This window comes from Apteryx rowi, unplaced genomic scaffold (assembly GCF_003343035.1).
Source record: "Apteryx rowi isolate R43461 unplaced genomic scaffold, aptRow1 scaffold_19, whole genome shotgun sequence".
Classification (NCBI taxonomy): domain Eukaryota; kingdom Metazoa; phylum Chordata; class Aves; order Apterygiformes; family Apterygidae; genus Apteryx; species Apteryx rowi.
Genome location: NW_020448196.1, coordinates 1098027 through 1125325, shown reverse-complemented (window position 1 = coordinate 1125325; position 27299 = coordinate 1098027). Strand labels below are relative to the sequence as shown.

General features: G+C 34.2%; 1 protein-coding gene across 6 annotated transcripts in view; it reads right to left on the bottom strand.

Moving 5' to 3' along the window:
* The window catches only part of MAN2A1 (mannosidase alpha class 2A member 1), a 130908-nt gene that overhangs the window by 62587 nt on the left and 41022 nt on the right, over positions 1-27299 (bottom strand). For all 6 annotated transcript variants that reach the window (XM_026062084.1, XM_026062087.1, XM_026062089.1 and 3 more), the window contains 6 exons: positions 25129-25315; positions 19747-19924; positions 14345-14547; positions 7506-7691; positions 5954-6068; positions 2421-2488 (listed from right to left, as the gene is read on the bottom strand). In XM_026062084.1, the coding sequence (XP_025917869.1) occupies positions 2421-2488; positions 5954-6068; positions 7506-7691; positions 14345-14547; positions 19747-19924; positions 25129-25315 (937 nt within the window). The remainder of the gene's footprint in view (positions 1-2420; positions 2489-5953; positions 6069-7505; positions 7692-14344; positions 14548-19746; positions 19925-25128; positions 25316-27299) is intronic.

Below are 27299 nucleotides of genomic sequence, written 5' to 3'. Positions count from 1 at the left end.
ACAAAAAATTAAATATTCAGCCAATTAAGGAAAAGTAACAATTTGTCACAGTTGCATTGGCCTAACTTCTATCCCCCATAATAATATATTAAAACACATTAACAGAAAGAAATCTAGAAATGTCATGCTATGGACATAAACAATAAAGAATACTTATGAATAAATGATAACCAAATGATAAAACTTTTGATGAGAATCAGACAGCATTTTTAAACCTGCTGATGCTTCAATCTTCCATTTGAAGAAATCAATTTCTGTCTTAGAAACTGAAAGCTCTGAAGGTTAAACATAGTAATCATTAATGACAATTTATCAAGTTGTGTTCAATATTCTACTGAAATTAACATTTCACATCTTTACCCGCTACTTAGAAAACTCAGATGCATACTCATAATACTCACACACTAGTTTTAATCAAAAGTTGCAGTCTCAGCTTATATATCACCTTTTACACAGGTAATAAGGTTAGCTGAGATTCAGAATACAACCAGAGAGATAGCAGAGACCTAGAAAACCTAGGTCCATCTTTAAACAGAAATAGATAGTTCAACATACAGGTATTCAAATGCAAATTCTAACAATAAAGGAAACATGCAGTAGTGTACACTTAAACATTTTGAAAGTTTGAAAGTTTTGAAAGTTTTGAAAGCTTTTTTTTTTAAACACAAAGTCATTACAAAAAACAGGCTTTTAGACAACTTTATAACAAGATTCCCTTCCTACATTTCTCCTTCACTTGCACCCCCAAAGCTGCTTCTTCATTTTATCTCCTGTAATTCTGATTACACACTCTCTGACACAGGAACTTCATATTATGTGACTGTATGGTACCTTCAGAATGCCAGAAAAAAACTAGTTAGCAATTATTTACCAATGTTATCTTCTTAGCAAGTTAAGACAAGTTCAGAGAACAGCAGCAAGAAGGCTCCCAGGATAATATTAATTTTAAAATTAAAAAGCAGAACATGTACATCTGCTTAATGTACAACTATGAGGAAAAACAAGCAAATACTTGAAATGCATAAACACCAAAAAAAGGAAAGCTTACTTAGTATATTATGCAGAGAGATAATGGGCACAGTGGATGCAAAAAAAGACATATTGGGGGTTGGTGGGGACAAAACCCTTTCAACAGTCAAAACTAGACAGGGAAAGCAGAAGCACTGGAGCTACCCTAAAATGGCAGAAAAAGAGTCAACATTGTAACTTCTTTCCAGTTATCTCCAGATTATACAATCCTCTCCTAGTGAAGCTACCAGGAGTGATGTTTTGAAAAAGTTAAAAGGTTTTAGTCAAATCACCACATTGTCCAAGACAGTTTTCAACAACAAAAAAGATATTCTGAAAGCACTCATTCACTCAAATAAAAGAATAAAACTCCTTTTAAAAAAGAGATCAGCATGTATGTTTACATGATTCTTCTAGAGACAAGCTTATATTAAAACTATATATGTATATATATGTATTATCTATATACATCAAACTTTAGGTGACTGAAAATTGAATCYCAAAAGTTCATAAGGACCAAGCTTTGCTCATTTTTCCAAAGAATCTGATTAATACTCTTGAAGAGTAACAGCCATTCTAATAAACTGTAAGCTTCATGAGTTAGGCCAGAAAGGTTTTATTACCTTGCCACTTGCCAGAACTATAGAAATTAAATATAAACCTCAGCAAAAATAATGCTCACTTTTTAAAATAAATCTTAAATCTTTTCCTCTAAAAGAACAAAAAGCCCTTGTATTACCTGTTTTACATACACACAACAGCTCTCATATCCATACATCTTATTTACTTGATTTGGATGTTACCACCAACTTGCTGAGGTTGTTTTTAATGAATGTTGAAGTTATTACAGGCTGGATAGCGAACGTTCCTAGGGAGCATTTCAGTCACTTGTGACTGCAAGCTCTAGAACTACCCGTTAATAAAGAAATAAGTGTTCTTAATACACTAGAAAGACRGAGTTAACAGCAAACATCTTCCTATTTGATCTTCTACTTGATCTTCTACTTGAATTTAAAAGACAATCCAGTATCTACAGATCGTGACTTTAGGACTTACAAAACTTAAGGTTTCCCTCACAACATTAATTCAGCCAGTTGTAATTATGTTCAATTAGAGTTTTCTATTGCTGTTTTCAGGCATAATTTATTAAGTATTATAATACTGCAAAAACATATAATAAAAAGACTGCTATACTTGCTGCAGCTGAATTAGTGGTTTGTGAGAAACTTTATATTTTGAAAGTTCAGTGCCCTATTTCAAACTAAACATGCAATTTTAGCATAATATGCTAAATTACATTTTACCATTATTTTGAGTGAAAAGTTAGAAAAAAGTAAGATGGTATAACAAGTATCAAGTAATGAAAAGAACACACAAAAATCTCAGATGCTCAGTAATATGTACTCGTTTACCTCGGTTGTGAAGTCAGCTTTATAACCATCTTGTGTGGCAGAGAATCTTGCGAGGACTGAACATCATCCTACAACAGAACATCTCTGAATTTGCTTTTGAATACACAGTATATTAAATACACATGAGCTTTAGGAAATACAAAGCCATGCTAGTTACATCATAAGCAGAGGTCTATTTTACCACATTACATAGGAAGATGTCAATCTCACCCTTTTCAAAATTTTTTTTTTTTATTTTTGTACATTAGACAAAAATCCACAAAGATTGTAAACTAAGGATTTCAGATTGAAAAAAGAAAAAAGCTTATTTTTACTAATTCATTGGGATAAGTTTGCTTTCATTAGTATCATTTCATATTACACACCATTATCAAATTAATAGCCCACATTTTCATTGCTGTATACTAGACATCATAATTACAAACTTCCTTAACATTTTACAAACAGCTTTCTTGCTCTTGGGAACAGCTCATAATACCTCTACTTTTGCTATAAATTTATTCGCTGAAACCCTACACTCCTGTATTTTTGTCACAAGGTCTTACAGTTTAGTCTTGGTCAGATCTCATTGTTACCTTCTACTGTACATAACATTTTTAAAAACAATTTGCAGGGTTTGTATGTTTTTTTAATATGGTATTAAAGTAATTTAAGAATTGTGCCACAGCACTGAAAAATATTTATTATTTAGCACTCTTAAGTACACTGTGACTCAGGGCTCAGTTCTACTGAGATGATAATGAAACATTGCTGTCACTGTTACCTTAGTCTCTAAGCAAGATAACATGTAAACTACTAAACTGTGGATGATAAAACAGAAATATGGGAATACAGAGGTGAGATTCCTAAATTGATAGTCATTATTAAAGTTCAAAATGAAGTAAAATAAAAGATTACAGAAAAGAAATACCAACATGAAAAGATAGAAAAGCCTTAGGAAAGGCTGCTAAGAGCAAGAAAACAGCACCTCAGCAAAACTGAGATTCAACCCACTCCAAGGAGCAATAAAAGCCAATGTTTCCCAACCTGACTGACTGCCTGGCTAACAAAGATTTGGTACATGCACTGGGCATGGTAAGTATATTAATGCTTAGCTTAACGGCACATTTATCCCAGCCCAGTACTGAGTTTACTAGCAATAAATAATTGTGCAATCTAAAATTTTGTGCATGGTCCTACTTTCAATTCTCTGTATCTTGAAATAAAATTGAGCCTACAACACAAGCGAGTTTAAAAGAAAGTCTAGTTGTCAATGCACCGTTGCATTCCTATGGGTTCATATAACAGTGGTAACTGTAGACTTTGCAAGTAGAGTGCAAAGCTCCCAGTTCCTCAGAATACTCCAAAACATTCTCAAAGCCCTGTTTTTCAAACCCAACCATTGCCTGCTCACTTTAAAGTTTTCTCTCTTAGCTCCATGCAACAAGTAAGACTAGAATACACCACTACTAGTGCAATCAGTGGCACCATTACACTTAACAGATTGGATCTCAGATCACTCGCAGATCTCTAAATCATACTCTCTTTTTCAGTATATTCTCTCCAAGCAATATAGGTTTTGTTTGTTTACTAATTTAAATCTGTAAAAGTTGTATGATGTACCTAGTATTCTACTAGGCACCTAGATATTAGCTGAGAAAGCCATAATGCTTTCATATGTAATTAACAATTAAGAACAGCTGAAAACGGGGCAAGCAATGTCCTTCTGGGATCCTTCCATCGTGTCTTGTTTGCAACCTCTTTTCCTCGGGCATCAAGAAGTGCCATTTCTCCCTGGGTATATCTACTGGAATGCTGCTACAGTCTACCGGCCTGTTCCTTCAATGACGTCTCTTTGCCTCCTTCTCCTGTCACAGGAGAATGAATTTTCCTTCCTTTCCTTTTTCCTTTTCCAGAAGAAAATTCCCTGCTTCCAGCCTTAAAGTCATTATTTATCATTTGTCCTCCTTGACTCTCTTCACATTCATTCTGAACGCCCACCTCTGATCAATCCATGGCATCAGCTTCCATCACCTACTTTTGACAATATTTTGAAACAAGCATCTTTAGACTTTCTGCTTGCTCAAGGTTTGTAAATACCTCTTTGTAACTATCCTGAAAGTTCTCCCATTAACATCCTTCAAATCGCCCCCTAAAAATCTTTTGTCATGGTATCTACAAAAGTGCAGGAATTTTAGGCTTCTGGTATTTTGCAGTTACTGTACAAATAGATAATCAGCTGTTTTTTTCCATCTTATATATAGATTATAAATTCATTGAAATAAGCATCATCTTTGTGATCTGTGCTTTCACAATGGTAATTAAATGGTGTTCTTGCCTGTTAGTATGCCCCTAAGTGGTAAACAATTTAAACATGAATTACTACTTCATAACCTAGTAGTAATCTACAGACTCATATAGCACAAGAATAGTGAAAGTTTAGTAAAATGCAACATCACAATACCCTCTAATATAATTCAGAGTAGATACTTAAACTGAAAGCTTTACTTCCTTCCGTGAATGACCTCAAAATATTCTGTTTTACGAGGGTGCATATTCATTTTGTTAGCCTTTTTCCAACCAGGATTAAATATATATATATAAACCAGGATGAATGAATGAATAAATAAATAAATATCATATCAAAGTCACAGAATGTATAAAGGACTATTTTGACTGTTTTTTTTTCAGTATATATGACTGAAAGACTAATTTAAGATAATACGCAGGCATATCTTAGCCAGCAGAATATACATCAGTGTACTACCTTTAATTATGTTAAAGCACCACATAATCATATACTAACGACTGTCTTAATCCTGCTATGTTTATGCACAAAAGCATTAAAGCATCTCATTTCCTATCTATTCAGGTGTAGGACTTTCTAAGATTACTTAGCTATCATAGTAGACTGCTTTTGACTGTAAAGTGAAAAAATTAAGAATTTTGACAGGAAACAATATTAGCAAGTGTGCTTCTTTAATGTGTTCTCCTCTGTAAAACAGATCTCAAAATGACATATGGGGATCTGTTGCTGATTTTGTTCTCTGTAAATTCCCATTTCAAATAATCTCAGTTAAGGAAAAAAGGTCAAGGTCTCATCTATACTTGGTTTTGCAAATCCAGTCTGGGCTCATATTCAGTCAAGATGGAAATTTTCTTCTTCCTGTATTTCTTAAGCAACAAGCAAAGTAAAATTACAGGATTATGTACAGTGATACATTCACATATACATCATGCATGATGCTGAAATCATCAACAAATTTACATGTGCATGAAAATTAAAACACCTGGTTTTACTATGTGATTCACAAACTCTAACAGAAGGAGCCCATTTCCTTTAGCTGTGTGGTTTCCTCAGCTCCTTACAAAAGAAAATTTCAATTTTTACTTTCCCACATCTTCAATTAAGATGAACAGTGATAAGTAGCATATTTTTGAGCACATATTACTGGCAAATTTCAGTCTGACTGAAAATCCCAGGCATTTCAAATTGTATTTGAAAAGACATCGTTATTCAAATTTTATTTTTGGAAAAAATAAAGATAACTTACCATCTTAAGAAACGGAGTTGATGCATCATAATTATAAGTATCTTTATCCTTTAGGATAAGAATATGAGCAGAGTCAATTATCACTTTCTTCAAGTTCATTAGAGAATGGAAAAGCCTGTTAATTTTTAAAGTAGTGTTAGTTTTCGGAAGTTGTGTTTATTCAGAGTGACAACAAACCTTCAAAAAGATACAGAAATATCAAAAATAAGAGTTACAGAAAGAGAAATGTAATTTTTAATATTAATGAAGCATCAGCTTAAGAACAGCTATTTATAATTGCTGCCCAGATTGCAAAATGTGGAAATATTCTGAATTTTCATTATGTTCCTTTCTTGAATCCTGAAAATGAGATACATCTCCACCCCACTGTTACACTATGAAATGTATGCCCCCAGGATACCAAGTATTTTTTCAAAATGTTATGTTTCGGAATGTTTCTGTGTTTTATATGTTTGATTTCCAATTTCTATACTGGAGACAGCAGGCCTGAAAATTTGGTTAGAGTCAAGATTGCTTATTATCAGGATCAGAGAAGCCATCACAAACACAGAGATAATACATTTAAGCAATAATCAGCACCACACTGATTCAACTGATACGAGGTTTTTGAATTTGTAAAAATATACAGCTGCCTAATTTTATTTTGTAAAATGAAAAGACACTATTTTATTCACCCCTAGCCAGAAAAGTGCACTGCACATTACCTTGACTATATGCTTTAATAGATATTAAAAAAAAAAAAGAAGAATTTAAAAATACTCTCCATGAATATAGTAGCTTAAAACAGAAAAACAGAGTATGCTAAAGACATTTTAGATAATGACTTATTTAATGGACATGCTCTACCATCACATCTAGCAGTGCTTAATATTCCAATATGTAAGAATCTCATGAACAAAAGCATGATCACCTTAAAGGTATATAGCTACAGAGACAGTCATATATCACGCACATACCTTTTCAAAGAGGATTTCACTACATAGTTAGTGGAATATTTTGCAAATACTCAATACTGAGAAAGCAACTCACCTGAAGGATATAATACGAATGAAGAAAAACATACAAATAAAGTAGAATACTGACAGAATGAAAAAGATTTCCAAGGCTGAAGGTGGGAAGGTTATAGAGGATGTAGGATTTCTCAAGCAACGTATATTTAAATGACAGTGTTTCTTGATTGTTGTGTATCTGCACAGGCAGATATACAATGGTCTCTACAACAGTTACTACCCAAAATAACAGCTCTGTAATTAAAGAACAACTTCTTTTGCAACCCAGAGAAATTTTATTTGGGTTTCAAATTCTTACTCTATAGGAGTAGGAAAATATTTCCTAACTCATAGGAGCATAGTGAATCAAATCCACCATCCTTATAAAAATACCGCTAGATATTCACATGAAATACCACAGTAACTGCAGTAAGCGATAATACTATGTTGTTAGTACAGAGTATGTTGCTAGATGTAGCAAATAGGTATCTGTGTTTGAAGTAAATACTGKTTTTTTTTAAAGGAAAAATAATATTTTTGTTTATACATTTACGATAAATTACCTTGTGCCATAATCCACAACCACCCAATCTTTAGATGTTCCCGTAATGGCATCATGATGCTGAAARAGTCCAAGGTTCCTCCTAGCCTCTGTCAGCAATTTATAGTGATCCACTGAAGGAAATATGCTCATCTTGTCAGATTTACTGGACTGTACCAAAGCCAAGGAGTAAAAGATCTCAGCTGCCCTAGAATTGTAGAGAAAAATCAAATATTTCTATTTCTTTAGAAAGCAAAAAGCAACATACGTTTTACCTGAAGAAAAAAACTGAAGTTTTCACACAATTTTCCTCAAACCTAGTTCCATGAGTTCTTTAAACATCAATCTTGTACTTTTTAGCCTACTGCTAGCTTTAAACAATTAAAATCCCTGTTGCACCTCATCATCATAAAAAACCTCATTAGCTTTCTGAAAGACTTCAGTGATGGGAAATGCAGCTATAACCTAAAAATGTCAGTACAAATATAACAYACCACTTTCACAAATGTGTGAGGTATACAGATCAGACCTTAAAATGATGCATTAAGGATAAACTGTCTTAGAGATGTACAATTCACATTCCAAAAAAAGAACTTATTAAACCAGCAACATTATCTTAAAGATAAATATTCTATAGAATCCACAGATAATATATTTATCTAGTTTATCTTTTGTACTTCAAGCAAAATAAATTCCCCAAAAGACACAGGCAGTTCATTCACCTGCTCACTAAAACATTTGGCTGAAAGACAGAAACACTGGATTCAAAAACCCTTAGACTGAACACAACACAGAGCCCTCCTCTCCTATTTCTTACGCAAATGCTTCTAGCATTAAAATATTATCTTTACGTTTTCAATGGTTTTACGAGAATCTAAATTTATTTTTCAAAAACATTAATTGCCAAACATACTGAAATACCTAACTAACAAAAAGATGCCCGTACAAATTCTTAGAAAACCATCTGTCAACTTTTTTCTAGCTCCTCTTCCTAAAATGTCATATTTTTGTTTTTACAAATTAAGAAAGTGTCAGGTTCCTTTCAAACTTTATTTCTGCTTAATGAAGGTTTCTTGAAGTTGGAGAAAACCAAAAAGATAGATTAATGTTATAAAAAGCAAAGAAAGCAAAATGTAAAACTAACTTTAAAAACGCCACAAAAATGGAAAATACCTTAACTCTTACATTTGCCCATGTTGTCAGTGAGTACATGTTAAAATTTATATTAGGTATCACAGAAAAATTTAAAAATTGGTCTCAATTTGGGTTTTCAGACTGTGCATAGATATTAATTGTTAAGATGTTTAAATGCCTTTGGATTCAGTAGCATGTGGCAAGCCGTATTTAAAGCAATACTGAAAAAGGCCATTTATCTCAAATACCCATGGACTAACTTCTGTCAAACTAAACTGAAAGGCACACTGTATATATAATAATCCAATTTATTTTCCTATTGTTGATATTTTAGCAACAGAATGAGGAAGTCCTAGGTGTATGAATCAAACTTCTTTGCCACATTCTCAAAGAGAATTTTGCACCCCAGTGCCCACTCAGAATAGAAAATGACTTCTGCTGCTGTTTACCTTCACCTCCCATCAACACTAGCTTGGCCCAAAAAAACATACTCTTTGCTCTGCCAGGGTCACTCCAGTTAATCTGGCACTTGGTCCCTTATCCAGAAATCTCACGATGGCAATATAATAGATCTACATTTTCAGTTCCTATTGCTTCTGCAACTTCACTGTAAAGCTATTTTCTTTAGAAGAACACTTGAACTGTTTTGTGTTTCAGAAAAATAAACTGATTCCATTTTACAGATCTAATACGTAAATCTCTTTGTTGCAAAATTTTTCTTTCAAGTCTCAATATTATTCTAAACATTCCAGTGGTTCAACGGTCAAAGAAAGATACCCAGAGGTGAAACCACAAGAAGCACTTTGCTAGAGGACACTTCAGCTTAAAAATAAGCCTTTACCTCCCTCTAACATATCTCCATAAAAGCTGCATAAAACCTTGCTATTTATCACCTTTGTTTCAAACTACTACAGATTAGAGGTGTGCATAAAGCAGTTACCACAGATTATTCCTTTGTTGTAATTTGTCCCTATATCTCTACCTGAAGAAATACTTTGCGAATAGATCAAAAACTGTTTCACTGATTGCTCAAAGCCTACACTAGGTTATCTTTATGTCCACTTTATAAGTAGCCTAAATAAGGGTATCAAGTACTTCTGAATTCCAAGGTGTGGCCTTTTCTATCTACTTATACAGCTAAAACTATTGCCAAGGCTCTAATCTTCCATCTGAATTATTTCAACAACCTTTTTTTGCAGTCTTAACACAATTTTGCCCTGATTACACTTATTAAGAATGAAATTGCAGGCTGTTTTCTTAAGTTGCCACCAAAAATGCCGATTTTCTTTGCATCCTTCCATTATCACATTAAACAAACTTCAGGTCACTGACTTCATGGCCTTTCACCAGCTATTTCAACCCATCTATCTCCTCTCAATTAGCATTAAGTAGTTAATTCTGTCTCAAATCAGCAATTATTCAATCTCCATTATAAAACTGTTAAACTTTCATAACGCACAAACCCAAAACTTAAAAACAAAAGACAAAATAAAATCCAAACAAACAAAAAACAACTTTTTTTCTTGCTTAAACAGGCATTCTTCTTAGCAGGTCCTGAGGGAGAACACTGCACTGCAGTTTCCCAGGTACTAAGTAGCAGTGTTAATCCTGATGGAAAGAAGGGGAATAAACCAAGAACAGGAGATACATACAGGTGAGCTCAGAAAGAACTAGGGGAAATTTAACTCAGCAGAGGGGTTTACTAATTAAATAAGAGCAGAATGTTTTTCCTCTAATTTTAAAGAAAAAAAAAGAGAGAAAACCCCAAATTCTGCTGTTCTCACAGCTATTATGTTGTCCTTGAAGCTTTACCAGGTCTCTGACAGCAAAGCTACATTAAACTGACAAGTAGGCATTTATACATCTTGTTCTTCACACATTATTCACAGAGGCTAACAGAGAATGGTTTTTTTTTTTTTTTTTTTTTTTTAAACAAGTACTTCCTTAGTGACATGTTTTGGTTTAATTCACAAGAATAATAAATCAGAAATTTAGTTCTCTTTCAGATACTCTTTACTGGCAGGTTTAACAGCTCTTTAAGATGTTGATGTTAACTGTATTTACTCTAAATGAAGGACTATATTAATAGTGAAAAGTAGTAAATACTACAAACAAACTTGAAAGTAATTCACATAACATGTCCTGAAATATACCTAATGAAAAGCGAAGATGACAATAAAAAGAATACACTTAAGAGGCTTGAGAAGATAAAGCTAAGATAAAACTAAAAGAAAATGAAATGAAATCCCTGGTACACTAACTAATTTATTCCCTCTGCCAGAGTTGAATTTAAAATTTTTTTCATAGGTGTTTTAAATATTCTAATATAAAAATTAATTATTCAATTCAGACAGCCACAGTATCACCTGCACTGTGCCATCTAGATATAAAAAGGCCACTTACAATTTTGTACTTAAGTTTTCTTCCTAAACTTTCAATAAACACAATATGCTACTATGGAATAACACCTGCTAAAGGTTTTTGTAATTATGACTAGCCTCAACATATTTTACAGTCTGTACATGTATAATATACCTAATTTTAAAACTTAAATTGTATTAAATTTTGCTAAAATTTGGTTTTTCTTTCTTTCTCTTTTTTTTTTTTTTTTTTTTTAACTCTGGCATTCAAAAATTAGAGCAAAAGCATTAATAGAGTACATACCAGTGAACAGACATCTTTTTTCTGCATCTTTTGCAGAAGTTCAGTCGTGTGGCATGCTACAGAGTGCTAAGAAACACCAGGCAGCATTAGCAGTATTACTGTTCCACACTCCACTTTGCCTCTTCACTTTATTTGCAAGATGCAAGTTAGTTCAGCTGTTCTTCCTAAACCCCACAGCTTGTGACTGTAGGTTCTAGTAGTAAGTGGTGAATCCATGCCCTAAAGACTCCCTCATGGAAGATAACCCTCACCTCATTATCAGCTCAAATTCCAAAGCATCRTTATTCAGAGGACAAAACACTGTTTCCAAGAAGGGTCAGAACATGTAAGGAGGAACCTGAACTTGAGTCCCCTGCGTGCCTAGTAAGCCAGTAGAGCTACTGAAATAAAAATGCCAGTGGCCATCTGGCGAGCAGGTCACTGGAAAAAAACCAACAGAAGCATATATGTACAACTCTGCCTCTAAAGAAAAAAAAAAGTTTCACTTTATGGAAAGTGCTTTAATATTAATCAAGGTGCTAACACAGTAATAAAATATTATTTGCCATCAAATGCTAAGGTACCAGGCTTTTGTGGATCCAGAAATGCAACCACGGAATTAAGCATTGTCATTTGCTGTTATTTGGCTGCATACATTTGGCAACATATAAAAATATTTTTAATCGTTCCAGAAATGGCATTTAAAAATACTTTTGCAGAAAATAAAAAAGTTCACAGTTTTACCATTATGAACTTGTATCAATTTAACATTTTGCTATGTTGCTGGCAACATTTCATTTTTCAGAACTGGATGCAAACTTTTTTCATAGTACTAAAATATCATTAAGAAAAAAACCTATAATGTAAAGAAAGAAGCAAGTGGAGTCTTTTTGTGTTATTAAATTTTTAAGCTCAGACCTGAAACCTACAGGTAATCATCCCATTCTGCTAAAAAGCACCTGTTTCCAGTCAGGTCACTCAGGTTGATATTCCCTTTCCTCAAAAAGTTGTTTAATAAAACATAATTTTTTCCTGACAATATAATTAAGACTGCAAGCACACTTGATGTCACTTGTACGAATATATAAAAAAAATTTCCAGATATATAAAGCATAAAAATAAATCTAATTTTACAGTGCACACTCCTTACAAGCACTCCATATGTTACAGAAAATTGTTTTGCATCCAAGTCCAAATATTGCTCCTTAAATTTCAGCAACATTCATTGTCTTACAAAATTTAAAAAATTGTGAGTCTGTAGACAGATAAAAAGGTATATTTCCACTGAGATTTAAAAAAAATCAAAGAACATGTACAAGATGATGTTCAGAAAAGCAGCACATACAGAATGAAAGGCTCCCATCAGAGAGAGCAAGAGTCAGACCAACTGGTGAGCAGGCAGGCCATGCTAGATGATCACAGACAGGAAGAAGAAAATATTAAACCAACACTGAAAACATTTCACACCAATACAATATTGAACAATTTCTAGAGGAAAACAAACAAACAAAGACATGAAACACCAGGGCATCAATTTCAGGAGCTTTTGGTATGCATATATATGCTTTGATCATTTTCCAAAGATGAAACACTGCTGAAGCTTTTTCTCTCATGACTTAACCTTACTTCATTATTTTTACATTCTCTTGCACAAGGAATCTTCTCCTTGCTTTTTGTCATCATCCCTCACAACTTTGGTCTTATTTTTCTTGTACTTGCTGTGACTTTTTGGGTTCATTCCTCCCTGCTTTTCCATTTGTGAAATGCCTTTTCTCCTTCCTATTCAATCCAATACTTTATTATATTACATTGCCTCTTCCCTAATATATTTTTTATTCTCAGTCCCTCAATCTCACTTCTCCTTACACATTTCTTATTCTTCCTTCTACTGCTTCCATTTCTTCTTCACTGAATTTCTTGATTTCTCTCAGTTCTCTTATTCTCTCAGAGTTCAGAGAAAAGGCTAAAAAAGTCATATTCATTATTTAAAAAACTGATCACAGATCACAGAGAAGTTGCTTCCAAAGTTTGTGGAGACTCTATTGATGCCACTCAAGTGAAGACTTGATTCCTTGGAAGATGGAAAAAAATCTGTTTGATAAATAGTTTCACTTCTGAAAGGTACTCATATCTCTCTCTGAAACACTATTTACTACATCAGAAACATTTTCCCTTCTTTGCTCCCTCCGCTACTGCAGCAGCCACTACAACACAAAGTTATAAGGCTCAGAAATCCTTTCTTAAGGATCACTCACCATTGCACCAATTTTTCCTCTAATGCAAAAGGGTCCTCCTGACATACAGAAGCACTCTAACAGGTAAACTCAAATTGGTCCTTCCAGAAGACAAAAAGTATCCTTTGAGGAAGGATCCTTTGAAGAATAATCTTTTGGAGTTTAAATGAAATACTAAGGATTCGCATCATATGCACCAGTCCAAAATATCTTTTTGGAGCCTTAAATTATAATTAAATTTATTTACAATATATCTTATCCAGTGCATCTGCAAGGGAGAACCCCATAACTATTGCATTAACTAAAATTCAGTATAGGTTTGTTTTTGCCCCTCCCCCCTTTTTTTTTTAAAGAAGATGCAAAGACTTTTCAGCAGAAACCATACCTCACAATCTGAGATTGCTTGGCACACAATACTCCTGACTACTTCTGAATTGCCTCCAATAACCCTGGTAAAACTCACACCTTTGTATTTTTCTCTAGAAGAGTTCACAGAATAGCCATAATGATAGACTGATCTGACAGCTATCCAAATCTCATACAGAAATAAAAACCATACCTGTTATTTTTCATGAAATCAGGAATTACTGATGACTTGAATAGTATTTTAAAACAACTGTTATTTATTTGGATAGAAAAAATATCACTGTATTTCTGTGCATCTATTAACATGCCACATGCACAGATTAATTATTGTAACAAAAACTACATTTGGAGGCCATTTAGGTTAGCCTTTCTGTAATGACTGACGTAAATTTAAAATGTGCATTTCGAAATTACTTTTCCATCTGTCAAATACATTTAATACACTTGAAGACGTGTTACCCATTTACAAGATGGCTGTACTTACCTCAGGTAGGATTCCAGAACCCTATCTAGTCGCTTATAGAACGGTCGCGATGTAAAGTATCCACTCCAGTAATGATGATCTCTGTCTGCATATGTGAAAAAGTCTCCACTTAAAACAGGAAAAAATGAATTGCTGCTCTTTTCACCCAAATTGCTTTCTTTGCGCAAAGCTTCAAAGTAGTCTGATAAAGTTCCAAACTGAGCCTGGAAGAAAATTCAGGCGACTATAACATAGTCCATTTTCTTAATTTAGACGTATAAAGAGAAGGAATATGCTTGCTTTCATATACATTTTAGAAATACGCCTCTCTGCTGAGTTATAGCAGAAATACTATTGTTTAAAGAGCTTTAAAGTCTCCCTGCACACTTTTCAGACAAGGTTACTAGCTCTTCCAAAATCACTTCTAGTTCATGTGACATGAAATACTTTTGCTTCCAAGAATAAATCAATATTTAAAATAGAAGAAGTTGGAATTTCAACAGCTGAATAAAAAGCTTTTCTTTCATGTTTTATGAGCAAGTTTCTAATATCTGAGCAAACTAATACTTCAGTAATGAGGAAAACACTCCAAATTATTTTTTTCTTCCCCATGACTAATGAAGTCCAGCAATCCAGTTTATGCAGATGTCTGGGCTAGTAAAGAAACTTAATGCAATGCAGCAAAAGAACAGTTGTCTTAATTCTGCATGTTCAGTATTAACACCATTGTGCTCCATAATCTCCTACGTATTTTTAACCTAAAATGACTGCTGATTAAATAAATTAGCATTTGCTTTCAAAAGCTTTCTGTATATTTACTACAWACAAAGAAATTGTGTTTATTCAGATGTAACACTGCAAGGAAAAGAAAAACAAACAGAAAATTCATTGTCTTGTGGTGATTTCAAAAAAATACTCAGAAAAAAAAATGCAGGAACGTTAGCCCTTTATAGGGTAAGTCAAAATATGGTACCCCCAAGTTTTAGATACAGAAAAACTGAAAAAAAGGAATAGAAGAAAGAGAGATGTCAATGTTATCAACACTGAGAAACTGAATGAGATGAGAAAATAATTAATGGTATTGGGGATAGCACAGAAGACCATATTAATGCAAGTAATCCCTGTAACAAACTACGAATTTAAATTTGAAGWATCATTACACAATTAAGTCATAATCCTTTTTAGTATTAATACTAAACATGCAAAGTAGTGTTTTATAATTTGAAACACCAGAAAAAAAGATTTTAACAAAAAAATTTTTTTAAAGTGACTTGGAATATAGGGTGCATTATTCTGAAAATAAGAATGTCCTATTTCAGCATTTAAAAAAAATCAGTGCTCACAAAAAGAGAGAATTTTAATGTTATCTTTAATATCTTTAATATTTAAAATTTATAATGGTATCTTCTGTTGTCCTTCAGTAAATTCAGATCAAAAATAGAGATACAATTTCTTAAGGGTACAGTACACTTATCAATTCAGTCCTCGTAATTTTAATTCCTAACAAAATCCTTTGTGGGTTACAATTTCTTCTCCTTTATATGTAATTTATGTTTTTTATATATATAAAACTTATTGCATATAAAATATATGCACACATATATGCATATATATAACATAAATTAAAACTTTTAAGAATGGTAATATGGTTATAAAGCTACACTAATTTGAAATTCACTGTTAGCTCTCACAACTCAGACTAATGCTGAACAGTTTCAAAGCAACAGGATACAAACTCCAACCTTAACAAGAACAAGAATAGTCAACTGAGTACCAAACATATCACTATCTACCATAGGTAGGCATAACTACCACATGATTTACAAGGTTCAGAGCTCAGAGAGATATAGGGAAAGCATACAATGCATTAGTAAAAATGAAATTAGGTACTGGTAGCTGGAATTCTTCAAGACGAATTGTTCATGTGCATTTATACTTTTTTAATGCATCACAATCACTCAAACCAGATACAGCTAGAGCAAGAAATTTTTTTAAAGAATGCAATACCTTAATGTTTAATGAAAGAACACCTGGGGTTTCCTTTTAAGAGTCAGCAGCAGAGAGAACTATCTTAGAATATATACACTCAATTTTTAAAATGGCAAGCAGGACAATGGATTTCCAGTCATGCTCTGACAGTCTGAAACAGCTAGAACTGGTCATCAGGATGTTCAGCAGTCCAAGTGAATTTACTGACTGTCCAGTATGTCACTTCCTCTTCCAAGCCTGCCACTTCTTGATTAAAAAAAAAAAAAAAAAAAAGATATGAACTACCTCTGCTTGTTGAGAATGAAAATCCTGATGTCACTCCTGATAACGGCTCTTTGAGCTGAGCTGATGTAAAAAGGCCCTCTCCTTCTCTGACCATGATATTTGAAGTCCTGGTGCACCCCACCGAAACAAGGAAACATCTTTTACTACTGTTCTGGATTTCGACAAATAAGGTTAGAACATCATGCTGGTGGTGAAATAGGGTTCCTGTTCTGTTGTGGGATGGAGACACCATCTAGATCATCTCCCTCTTAGTGAAAGGGCACAGACTGGGAAATCAGGCACAGCATAACATTTGAAGGTTTGAGAAATAAGCCCTGTCATTAAGCTATGCAAGTACAGGTTGCCATGTGGACCACAATGAACAGACATATCAATTCTTTAAGTGAGACCAAACTCCAGCTAGAACATGTTTTTCAACAAAAATGAATCAGCCTTGAGGGAATCTAGCTCCACTGAGTTCCAGGCCTCTAGCAACCTCCTCAGGCTCAAGTTCTGATGCTTTACCAAGCAATGTCTCTTCAAAATCATTCAGAAGATCCAAAGACTTGTTAGGTGAACAGAGGCTGCTAACTTGCCAGTTTGAACTGCAGCAAAGAAGAGAAATAAACATACTGCCACAGAAATCCTGATATTAGTGAACCTTGCCTTACCAGGCACTTCTAGGACAGCTGGACTTTCCCTTGTTATCATAGCTGCCTACAAGAGATAATTCAGAAGAAAAAAAATATATATATATATCAATGGACCAAGAGAAATCAGGTATTTATGACCTCTCTTCTGTATGCTGGGTTACACCAGAGGAAGAAAACTCACCAGGCAAAATTGAAGAAAACCCAATAAACTTCACTTAGTGGAAAAATAGTGAAAAAAGCTGGTAGACTCTTCTACCAGCACATAAAAAGTCTCAGCTTAATTTTTCCAGAATGAGTGTAAAGAAGATCTCTACAAGAGATGTTGAACCCTCTCTAAAGTGCAGAATAGATATTCTTCATAGTAATCTAACAGATACTGTTAGGATCATAGGAAAACTACCGGCAGGAGAGTCCCAATGCCAACAGAGGTATCCACAGGATAAACAGCCTGGTCTCAAATTTGTCTCTGAGAAGGGTAAACCTCTCATAAGATCAGAAGCTCAGAGTAAGCAGCCCCTTACGTAAGTAGTAATATTCTAGCCACTATAGCATTTCTTAAGGCAGAAATGTGAACTCTTCCCTCATTTAATCTAGGTTCTCAGGAAGCTAAACCTGACCTCTTACTTGCCTGCAGAATTAGAATCCACAGGGGAAGCGCAGCACAGAGAGAAAGCTCTACTGCTAAGCTTTTATCTCCAAGGATAAATGACACCAGTTAAAAAAAATAACTAACTAAAACATAAAGGAGTAAGGCTCCAGTGCCAACAGTGCTCCAACTGAGCAAAGCAACCTAGACATGAAGAGGCTGAATTAGAGGATTCCTTATCTTTTCATGTCCAGGTATTAAGAACTAGAAAAGGTCTGGATGTTTCCAAGAGAGCCCCAAAGGCTGGTTCGATTGCAAGGCTTTAATCCAGGTGGGAAAGCCAGGGCTGATGCAGTAGACTACTGGAGACCTTGACAATGACTATGCAGAACCTTCTAGATGAGAATTTTTCTGACATCTAAGCATAATGGATGCTCTTGAAGAACCACATCAGAGGTAGAGACTTCAGATTTTGCCCCAGAGRTCAGCCAGTCCAGGCTAGCAGAAATGGTACTATGGAGAGTACACTGCTGTAACTGTCCAAAGATTAACTACCTGCACACTCTATACATTATTTTGGAAAGCGAAGCTAGTGGTCACAACATACTTTAGATTTAAAATATGGGTAAAGAGTACTCTCCAGATCTCTCTCTCTCCCTCTCCAACTAAGATATAACAGGTACTCAGATATATCATATGTCATCCATATCCCATAGGACATAGAGGTAAAATCCAGCTCAGACATGCTGAAAATGATCAAGAGATCTTTCTTACGTAGAACAAAAGGCCAGGAGTCAGCAGGAAGAGTTAATGTGTTACAGATGCTAACTAGATCTGCAGGCCATGGAATGGMGGAAGTCCCAGAGAAGGTGGAGGGAAAAAACCTGTGCACAAAAACTGAAAAAAATATGAAAAAATATGAAAAAAAATGCAGACTAGATTTAAAAAGCCAGAAAATGAAATCCCCAGTTGTGCTCCACTCATCTGATACTTGAGAAAAAACAAGGTTGTGACCCACTATCTCTTATTCTCATACCGAAAGATGATGAAAACGTGTCTGAGCACAAACCCCATCTATTTTACAAGAAGTCTCTAAAGTTCTCAACTGATCCATTAGAATGTATGAAAGTGCATATTAACACTCAAACATAATTACTAGTTTAAAATGTTATCTGAGAATTGCGCTAATATATTCACTCCTTTTGTAGCCAGGTCACTTTCTTAGATTTTATTCTCTTTGACAACCCATGCCAGCAATGGCATTTCTTGAGGTTTTGTTTTGTTTTATTCCTTTTGAAATAAATAAAACCGAACGGATCCAAGGAAAGCAATACAATTCCCAAAATTTCTAATAAGGAAATATATATAATCACTTTTAAGTGACAAACCACATCCCATTAATTATGTGAGAAATGACAAATAATTCAAATTAACATCAGAAAGTGTTAAAAATGTAAGCTGATTGTATTTGTATGCTTTCTAGTATAGCTTCTTAATAAATACCTCAAAATAAAGGGATGATGACTGTAAGTGCACCAAAGAATTTTACTGTGTAGTAGCTGGAAGCAAAATGTATGCATCCCAAAAAAGAGAAAAAAAAGGAACCTGAAGTCTGTGAAAACAACAGTGCTAAGAAAAACTTAAACCCTAAAAGTTATTTCTAAAATAATCTAGTTTGGGTATTATTTATACCTTTCAACCAGATGATATTCAGAGCAAAGTTTTTATTTTGTTTTGGAAGGAAAGGAGGTGGAAAAAACAGATTTTTTTGTTTTTTTAAAATCAGCCTAGCCAAGTTAATCTGCTGTAAAATAATTTGTAGAGTAAAGCTCCATACCTGTCAAAATTTCATTTTTTTTTCCCATGGAATCTCAGCATACCTAGACAAATTGTTTTCTCCACAAACTAAAAAAAAAAAATGTTGTATTTACCTTAACATGCAACTCAGGATGAGAGTTCATATAATCAAACAGCTTCTGGTAATTCTGGTACTGCTGATCCCATTCTGAGCTCTCAGCATAGCGGAAATCATCCCCTAGTGGAGCCAACAGAACTTTAGTACGGAAAAGCTTTGACTTCTTTCTGTATTGATCTAAAATCATCCAAGCCCTTGGAAAAAAAATTAATACAATTTAGAAAACAGAAGAATAAAGGTCAGTACTTGACAAAACAATTTTTAGATACCAAACTGTGCAATGGTTGACTTTAAACAAGACACACAACATTTTTCTCTATTCCTTTTAGTAACAAAAATCTGGATGTAATTCCCTGCACTGGGACATCACATCCAACCTACCACTGTTGCAGGTACTATGTCAATTAAATCCTCCCATAAACTTATCAAGCTCCATCTTAAACAGTAGGTCAGTTTGCATCAATTTGCTCCTGTGCCAAAACCAATCTTTAGTTTAAATTATGTTTACCTGCTTTAGATTTAGATAACAATCCTAATCCTCACCAGCCTTTATTTACAATAACAAACAAGCAAGCTCTTTTTGTCCCCTCTGGTAATTCCCTTGGACACTTAGCTTTATACCTTCATGTCCTTGACACAAAAAATGCCCATAAATTAATCTTTGAGGAACTCCAGTAGTAATCTTCACCAGAAATTTTTTTGCAAGGCTAATGATCATTGTTCTCCCTTCAGCCAGCTTCTTACTGTCTTACAACCAGCCTTCTTAGGCTTTACTAATGAWTTCCCATACAGTAATATCAAATCCTTTACTCATGTCCTGATAAATTAAACCCACCACATTTCTTTTGTGCAGAAAAGGCAGTAAAGTTGCCCTTCAGTACCTACTCACTCTTTGGCAAGTAAAATATCAATCCTCTCATTAAGTAGCAATATAATTAAAGTTACAAGTCTGAAGTCTGGATTAGTGAAAACGTCCATTTCCTCCCTTACTGTCCCCAAAGCCCTCAACCATTATCAAAGACTACAGGTGATGACCTTCTCTAATTAAAGTTGTGAAAATAATTTTAGTAGGAAATATAAACTACAATAATATATTTGTAAATGAGAAAAAGGTTTAAAGAGAAAATAGCTGCAAATTCCAGATTCCAGTGAGCTTTTAATTTCTACAAACACAGCTTAATACCACCATCTACTTTACTTCATACTCTTGAAGGTTAATACTTATATGAACATTTCTGTGAGAATTTAAACAAGTTTGATAAAGAAATATGGATTTCCAGTCTAATCAAGAAGTCAGGGGGTTTGCTTTTTAACTGGTTTAAACAGCTTTGAGTAAACACAAGGTCTGAATATATTGGGGCAGGGGGTGACACAGGACCTTTAGTTAAGGATCTACATAGTTCTGCTGAGACTAGCATATAGACCAGTCTAGCAGCTTTCCCCCCACCTTTGTCTATAGTTGAATTTATATTTTTTCCATGACCTTCAACAGCATCCTGACTTTAACATAAAGTCTTCCTCTCCACAAAACTATTACAATTGGCACAATAGAAGACTTGGTAATTCTCCCTTCTAAAAAGCCAGCCTAACTCAAATTTCCCATATGCAGTCTCTGGTTAGAAAAATACTTTATTTTAGAGCCTCTTGAGAAATATAGGACTTCAGGAAAGGTTACTGCTAAGAGGATATTTGACTGTGGCATCTCTCCTCAAAGTCTTCCCCAGTTTCCTTCCAAATCTACTGCAAAACTCAATGCTGCTGCATTCTCYCTGTCCCCAAATCACCTTTTGCTATAGGATTCTTAGGTGCTTTTAATGAGGTGGCACGATCTTCTGCCACTGCAAACCATTTTCAGTTGCAAAATATCAGAGAAAATGAGATGTCTCAAAATTATGTATATCCTCTGCAAAAAAAACCTGTTACTGGAAAAGATTTAAGTTGCTCTCAAATAACTTTTTAAAACATTATTTCAGAGAGGAAGGAAAAAGAGTGAGCAAAAACCCTCAGATAGGATTTGCTAGAGATGAGAAATACTTCTGCAGAAAAAGCCTGAGATTCCACTGAGATTCAACAATGCTTTCCTCTTCTGGCTCCCCAGCGAACACAGTATTAGGTGTGTTTTGATATTTATCTAACCTACCTAAATAAAAATTGGAAAACTAAAAAGATTAATGATATAGCCTTTAAACTTTTTCTAGCCCTATAATTATGGATATACGTTACCAGCAGCAACTACTACATTTTTAATGGCTTTTTTATATAAACATTTTGTTTTTATACAATCAAAAGTTCTCAGAATTGTATACAAGATACATTATGTAGTTCTCAATATTCATAGTAATCCTAATTACACTCTTAGCAACACTGGACCTATATCAAAATAGTATTAATATGTCAAGTCAGTAACAACTTTACTTGAAGACTTTTTTTAAAACCTTTCTTTGGAAAGCTTTCAGATTACCAAAGAATGCTAAAAGACCTTTGACAGATGAGGAAAAATGTTTTCCTATCACAAGTGTCTCTTTATAACTCAAAAATTTCAAAAATTTGGCTAACACACATCAATTAATATGGGGCTAGGTTCACTCCTTACATTGTAAAAGAAGGAGGAATAGCTGCCACCCAGAGTCTGTGGGAATCACAAGGAATGCTGCAGCCGCCTATAGCAAGTCTTATGTGACAGGTCTGACAGTGGTCATGGCTTCATAGTCTCCACTGTACAGCACATGAAGCACTAAGGGCTAGCTCCTTGCTCCATAATCTCAATTAGGAAAGAAAAGCTGCTAGTTGATTTGCAATTCGCTACTCAGGTGATTTGGTGGCAGTTGTGGCTATGCACACAAAATGAATCTCTTCATCAAGAGTTCGAGACCAGCTGCAAACTAGAATCACCAGCACCCCAGCAGCCATGTAACCTGCATGCCAGCTGCATGTTGTGCAATATGACCAAGCATACAGAAAAAGCAGCTGAAAGCTCTGTGAATAAAACAAGGGATGGAAAGAAAGCAGGGTCAAACTGGGTGCTTCCACAACTAGTAGGGGGATTGGGGGGGTGTGGGGGGGAAATTTTCTACTTTTTCTCTGCAGTATATAACCTGCAGTACAGAAACCTCTCCTAATTTCATGCATGGAAAAGACGACATACACGAAAACAAGTTATACTTCCATTAGAAAAGCAACTCATTATCCTTAAAGAAAAAAAAAAAAAACACTGTTGTTTCTTGCTAGTGTGACTAATCTTGTAATTCAGGTATTAACAGTTTTTTCTGAAAAGCTAGAACTTGGGCATTCAAACACAAGGATGTGATAAGGATGCAGCTGTAGGACTGGGTGTGTGCAATAACAATCTTTATAACCTAAACTGTTATGGAGTGTAACTAAGTTCATAATTAAACAGGTACAGGCTTTTAATAAGACTGCTGTCTCATTCGTGCCTATCAAATCACAATTAAAGTTGCAGGGCAATTATAAATCCAACAGCTATTAGTCTCGACTTTTCAGCTTTATATTTCTTCCTTATATTGCTATGGCCATAACAGTACTAAAATCAGAAACTACAATCCCAGCTGAATAGAGCTATGCTTTTTTAATTTCAGTGCAGTTTGAGCATTGAAGAAAGGTCAGCAATTTAAACCTTGCCACTGAATTGATGAAATGTGTATCAAATGCTTTATTCAGATCCACACAGTATAGATACAACACATTTTTCCGGTCTTAAAAAACAAGGCAGCCAGAGATTAGAGACAAACCTTTACCTTGGTAAGTTTGTGATATAATGATATATTTTCTAATTACTTCTGTGTCTCTCACATCTCCTCTTCCTAAGAGTTGTAAAAGTTGTCTTGTTACAGAAGTCAGACCAGAAAAGTTTCTGGTTGCATACAATATTACTTGTATTTCAAGAAAAAGTGGAAATGTTTTTTGTATTCTTCAGCAAATAGCATTTCCTACATTTTAATGGATTTATTTGAAACTATACTATCAAAGAGGAAATGCATATATTCTTTTCAGTATTCTGACTGTAAATGATCCATTCTCCCAAATCAAAAGACAATGTGTTACTTTTACTTTCTCCCCAGGTATCATCTATCATCTTGCTCTTTCACCCCCATTAGACATTGTATCTACTGAAAACTGATGCAAAGGATTGATTCAGCTTTGGGAAACATATCATCCTTAAACCTTATCATACCTTCACTGCATACTTGCCCCATTTCCTTTTCTTGGTTTTATTTCACATGATTAAAGAACCATTTACTCCTTTTTTCATTTTTTACAAAGTCTAATTTAGATTGTTATGCAAAAGTTGTATCTTGGAAGTGCAGGCATAAATTAAGACTTGATTAAAAAAATCAAAAAATCTTAAAAAGCATTCATAACAGGCTCTCTGCATATTCCTCACAGTCTACTCATTTCAGTTATTTGGTAAACTGGAACTGTTGCTCTTCTATTTATTTGCCTCAAATAATGATGATGCAAATTCAAGTTTGTTTGTTTTTTTTAATAAGTCTGACCTAAAGAAACACTGGCTTTTCTTCATATTTGATAAGGACCGGGCTGTGCCAAAATGATTCTGCTATTAGCTCTACTGCTGCTGTCACCTTCAAGTTTTGTTTCTTTTCAAAGAAAATGACATTTTTTCCTATCAGTATTCCAAGTTCAATCTAAAATATGACAATTGTGATGCATTCTGCTTCTATGTTTGATAAAGTCTTGTAATTGAATTTTATTGACAAAAGGAAAATTTCAAAATGTTTGGCAAAATTCATATTAGTCTACTCAGAAAAAGGGTATGAAGACTAGATATGTGCATCATATGCACTTGATACTGCATCAAATCACATTTTTGATGACAGCTGCTCACTTTAAAATCTCAACATCAAGGCTAAAAACTAAAAGTCACCCTTGCTATCCTTGGTATATTTGCTACACCCAGCTATTTGCACTGATTGAAAACACCCACCTAAATTCCTAATTCTTGAATTCCTGAATGGTTTAAGTTATACAAGGCACAAAGACAGTAAACAAGGCATTAGAATGAATCTCTTTCNGGACGAGACGGGACACTTCAACAGTTTAATCTTTCCTTTCAAGAATTTTTTTTTCAAAACTGTAAAGTAGTTTTGTAAAACTGTAAAACTTGATCCTTACCAGTGGCATAACAACTTAATAGTAACAATTAAATGCATCTTCTTTAGTCATAATCTGTTTATAAATTTCACTATCAATTATGTTCTGACCTTAAGTGCAAACACAAGGCAAGTTATACGTATTATTTTCCTACAGCCAGGTTGTTTCAAGAACTATATAAACTCACCAAGCTATGCTAGACAACCTCTTCAACCAGCATGAAGAATATTTTTAAGTTCTTCACTTCCAAAATATATAAAAACTGTACCTGTGTTGAACATTCCCAGCATGAATGGCCTCTGGTGGAACTCTCCATGGGCAACTTACTCTTCCTCCAGGAAGGCGTTTAAAATCAAATTGGCAACAGATTTTTGGATCTGGACCACAAGTATGAGGAACATCATAGCTATAGAAAGGCATCATATGACAAAGGATATCTGTACTGGATCCCAAATCTGGAATTAAATACATAAAGCACACTTTTAAAATAAAGCCTCTCAGGTTTGTTACAGCTTAATCAGTTCCACGGTCTTAACCCAAAAACTTTATTAAAAACATCAGACCAAGACAATTCATGCTCTGAATATTCATACCTGGAGTCTATGTAGACGAGATAAACTTTTCTCCTTATCTGCCTTACATAAAACAGGCTAAAAATAGAGCTAACAACACAGATTGAGATGTCCTTATTAAGCTCTGCCTGATTTGGAGAGATATGAACAAAATATTAAGGTTTTTTTATGCATATAAATCTCATTATTTCTAGAATATTAGAGATGAAGAAAAATATGTTTTACATTTTCAGCAGAATAAAAAAAAAGCTGTCATTACTTCATTAGCACAAAGTTTGAATTGGTTTAAGCAATATCTTAATTTCATGAATATATATAACTTCAGTACATTAACAATATGATTTTATGCACTTGTGTCAGAAAGTTTTCAGACCACCTTTGCAATCCTAACTTTTCCATCTAGTCAACCCATTCCCTAAAATACGAGCTTTATCCCACCAGGAGTTAGAGCTCAGTTTCTAGTTCAAACAGATCTACATATTTTTATCAGACAGAGCCTTTTGAAAGAAGGTCATTCAAAACTTCACTTTAAAGAGAGCCTTAATTTTACTCATCTGTTAACACACCCTGAACATTGATTACCTATTTCCAGCACTAAGTACATGAAAAAATTTTATACAGAAATAAGGGACGAATGTGATAGATGTGCCACAGCACCTGGCTCCCAAGAAAAGTATGCCAATGATACATATGAGAATGCTCTTCAAAAGCCGTAAGAACATGAGTCCTTACAGCTGTCCATATCTTTTGTTAACAAATTCTTATTTTATTACTTTAGAGTTAATAATCCATAAATATATGCATTTACCTTTAAACTGTGGGAACTCTCTATCTCTCTGGAACCAGCTTTGCATATTATGTCAGATGAATGTGCTGTGATCTTTGATCATACAATCTTGGAGGCTGTCATGCTTTTTTACCCAATGGTTATACACTGTTTCACAGTACATTCACAATTTCTAAATAAAAAAAATCTAGAAACTTTTGCTTCCTATAACATACACCAATGCTTAAAATATTCTGTGTTTGGAAAGTTGTTAAACTTGAATCATAATGAAAATGGTTTCAATACAGCTTAATGAAAGCAAGTTATACAACTGCCATTTCAGAATTAGAAGTTTTCAGAAGCAGTGGTTTTAAGGTTGTTAGGGTGGGAGAAGGAAAAGAAAAGAAAAAAAAAAAAAAACAAGAGACAGGATTTCCTTTTCATCATTCTAACAACTTTTTTTTTTCATATTCAGTCAAAATGAAGGCAAATCAGTAATAATTTTACACTGTAAAAACAGGCCTTTTTTTAAGCAGCTATTTCAACTGACACTGGAATTTATTCTCTCTCTAGGTACAGCAGCACCCAATTTTACAGCTTCTAGCCTCCCCACACATCACAAACAAAGAGGATGGGGAGAGATGCAGAGTGCTATAGCTGAGATTTTGCTCAGGGAAAAATAGCACCAAACAGGATTGAAACAAAGACTAGCAAGAGAAGAGAGGCCAACAAGCTGTCCAAACAAACTGTGATCTGAGAAGAGTCTCATCCTGGAAGAATTGTAACAAAACGACAGATCACAATTATGTTTTGTTTTTCATTTAAACAATATTGAACTTTCATTGCTTTAAATTAAGACTAGAAGATTAAACTTTAGGTGAAACAACTGTGAAAGTATCCAAGTTCAAAACTGTTTCAAAAGGCCATGCTACTCTGTTTGGAAGCCCAAACACTAGACCATATCATGTAAGAGTTTAACCTCACAACCATTTTGAAAAAGTCACATCAAGTATACATAATTACTTGATGTACACTGAGGGGCATATACTAACATTAAAAGAAAACCTCTAAAATGTCAGTGATGAGCATCATCTTGGATAG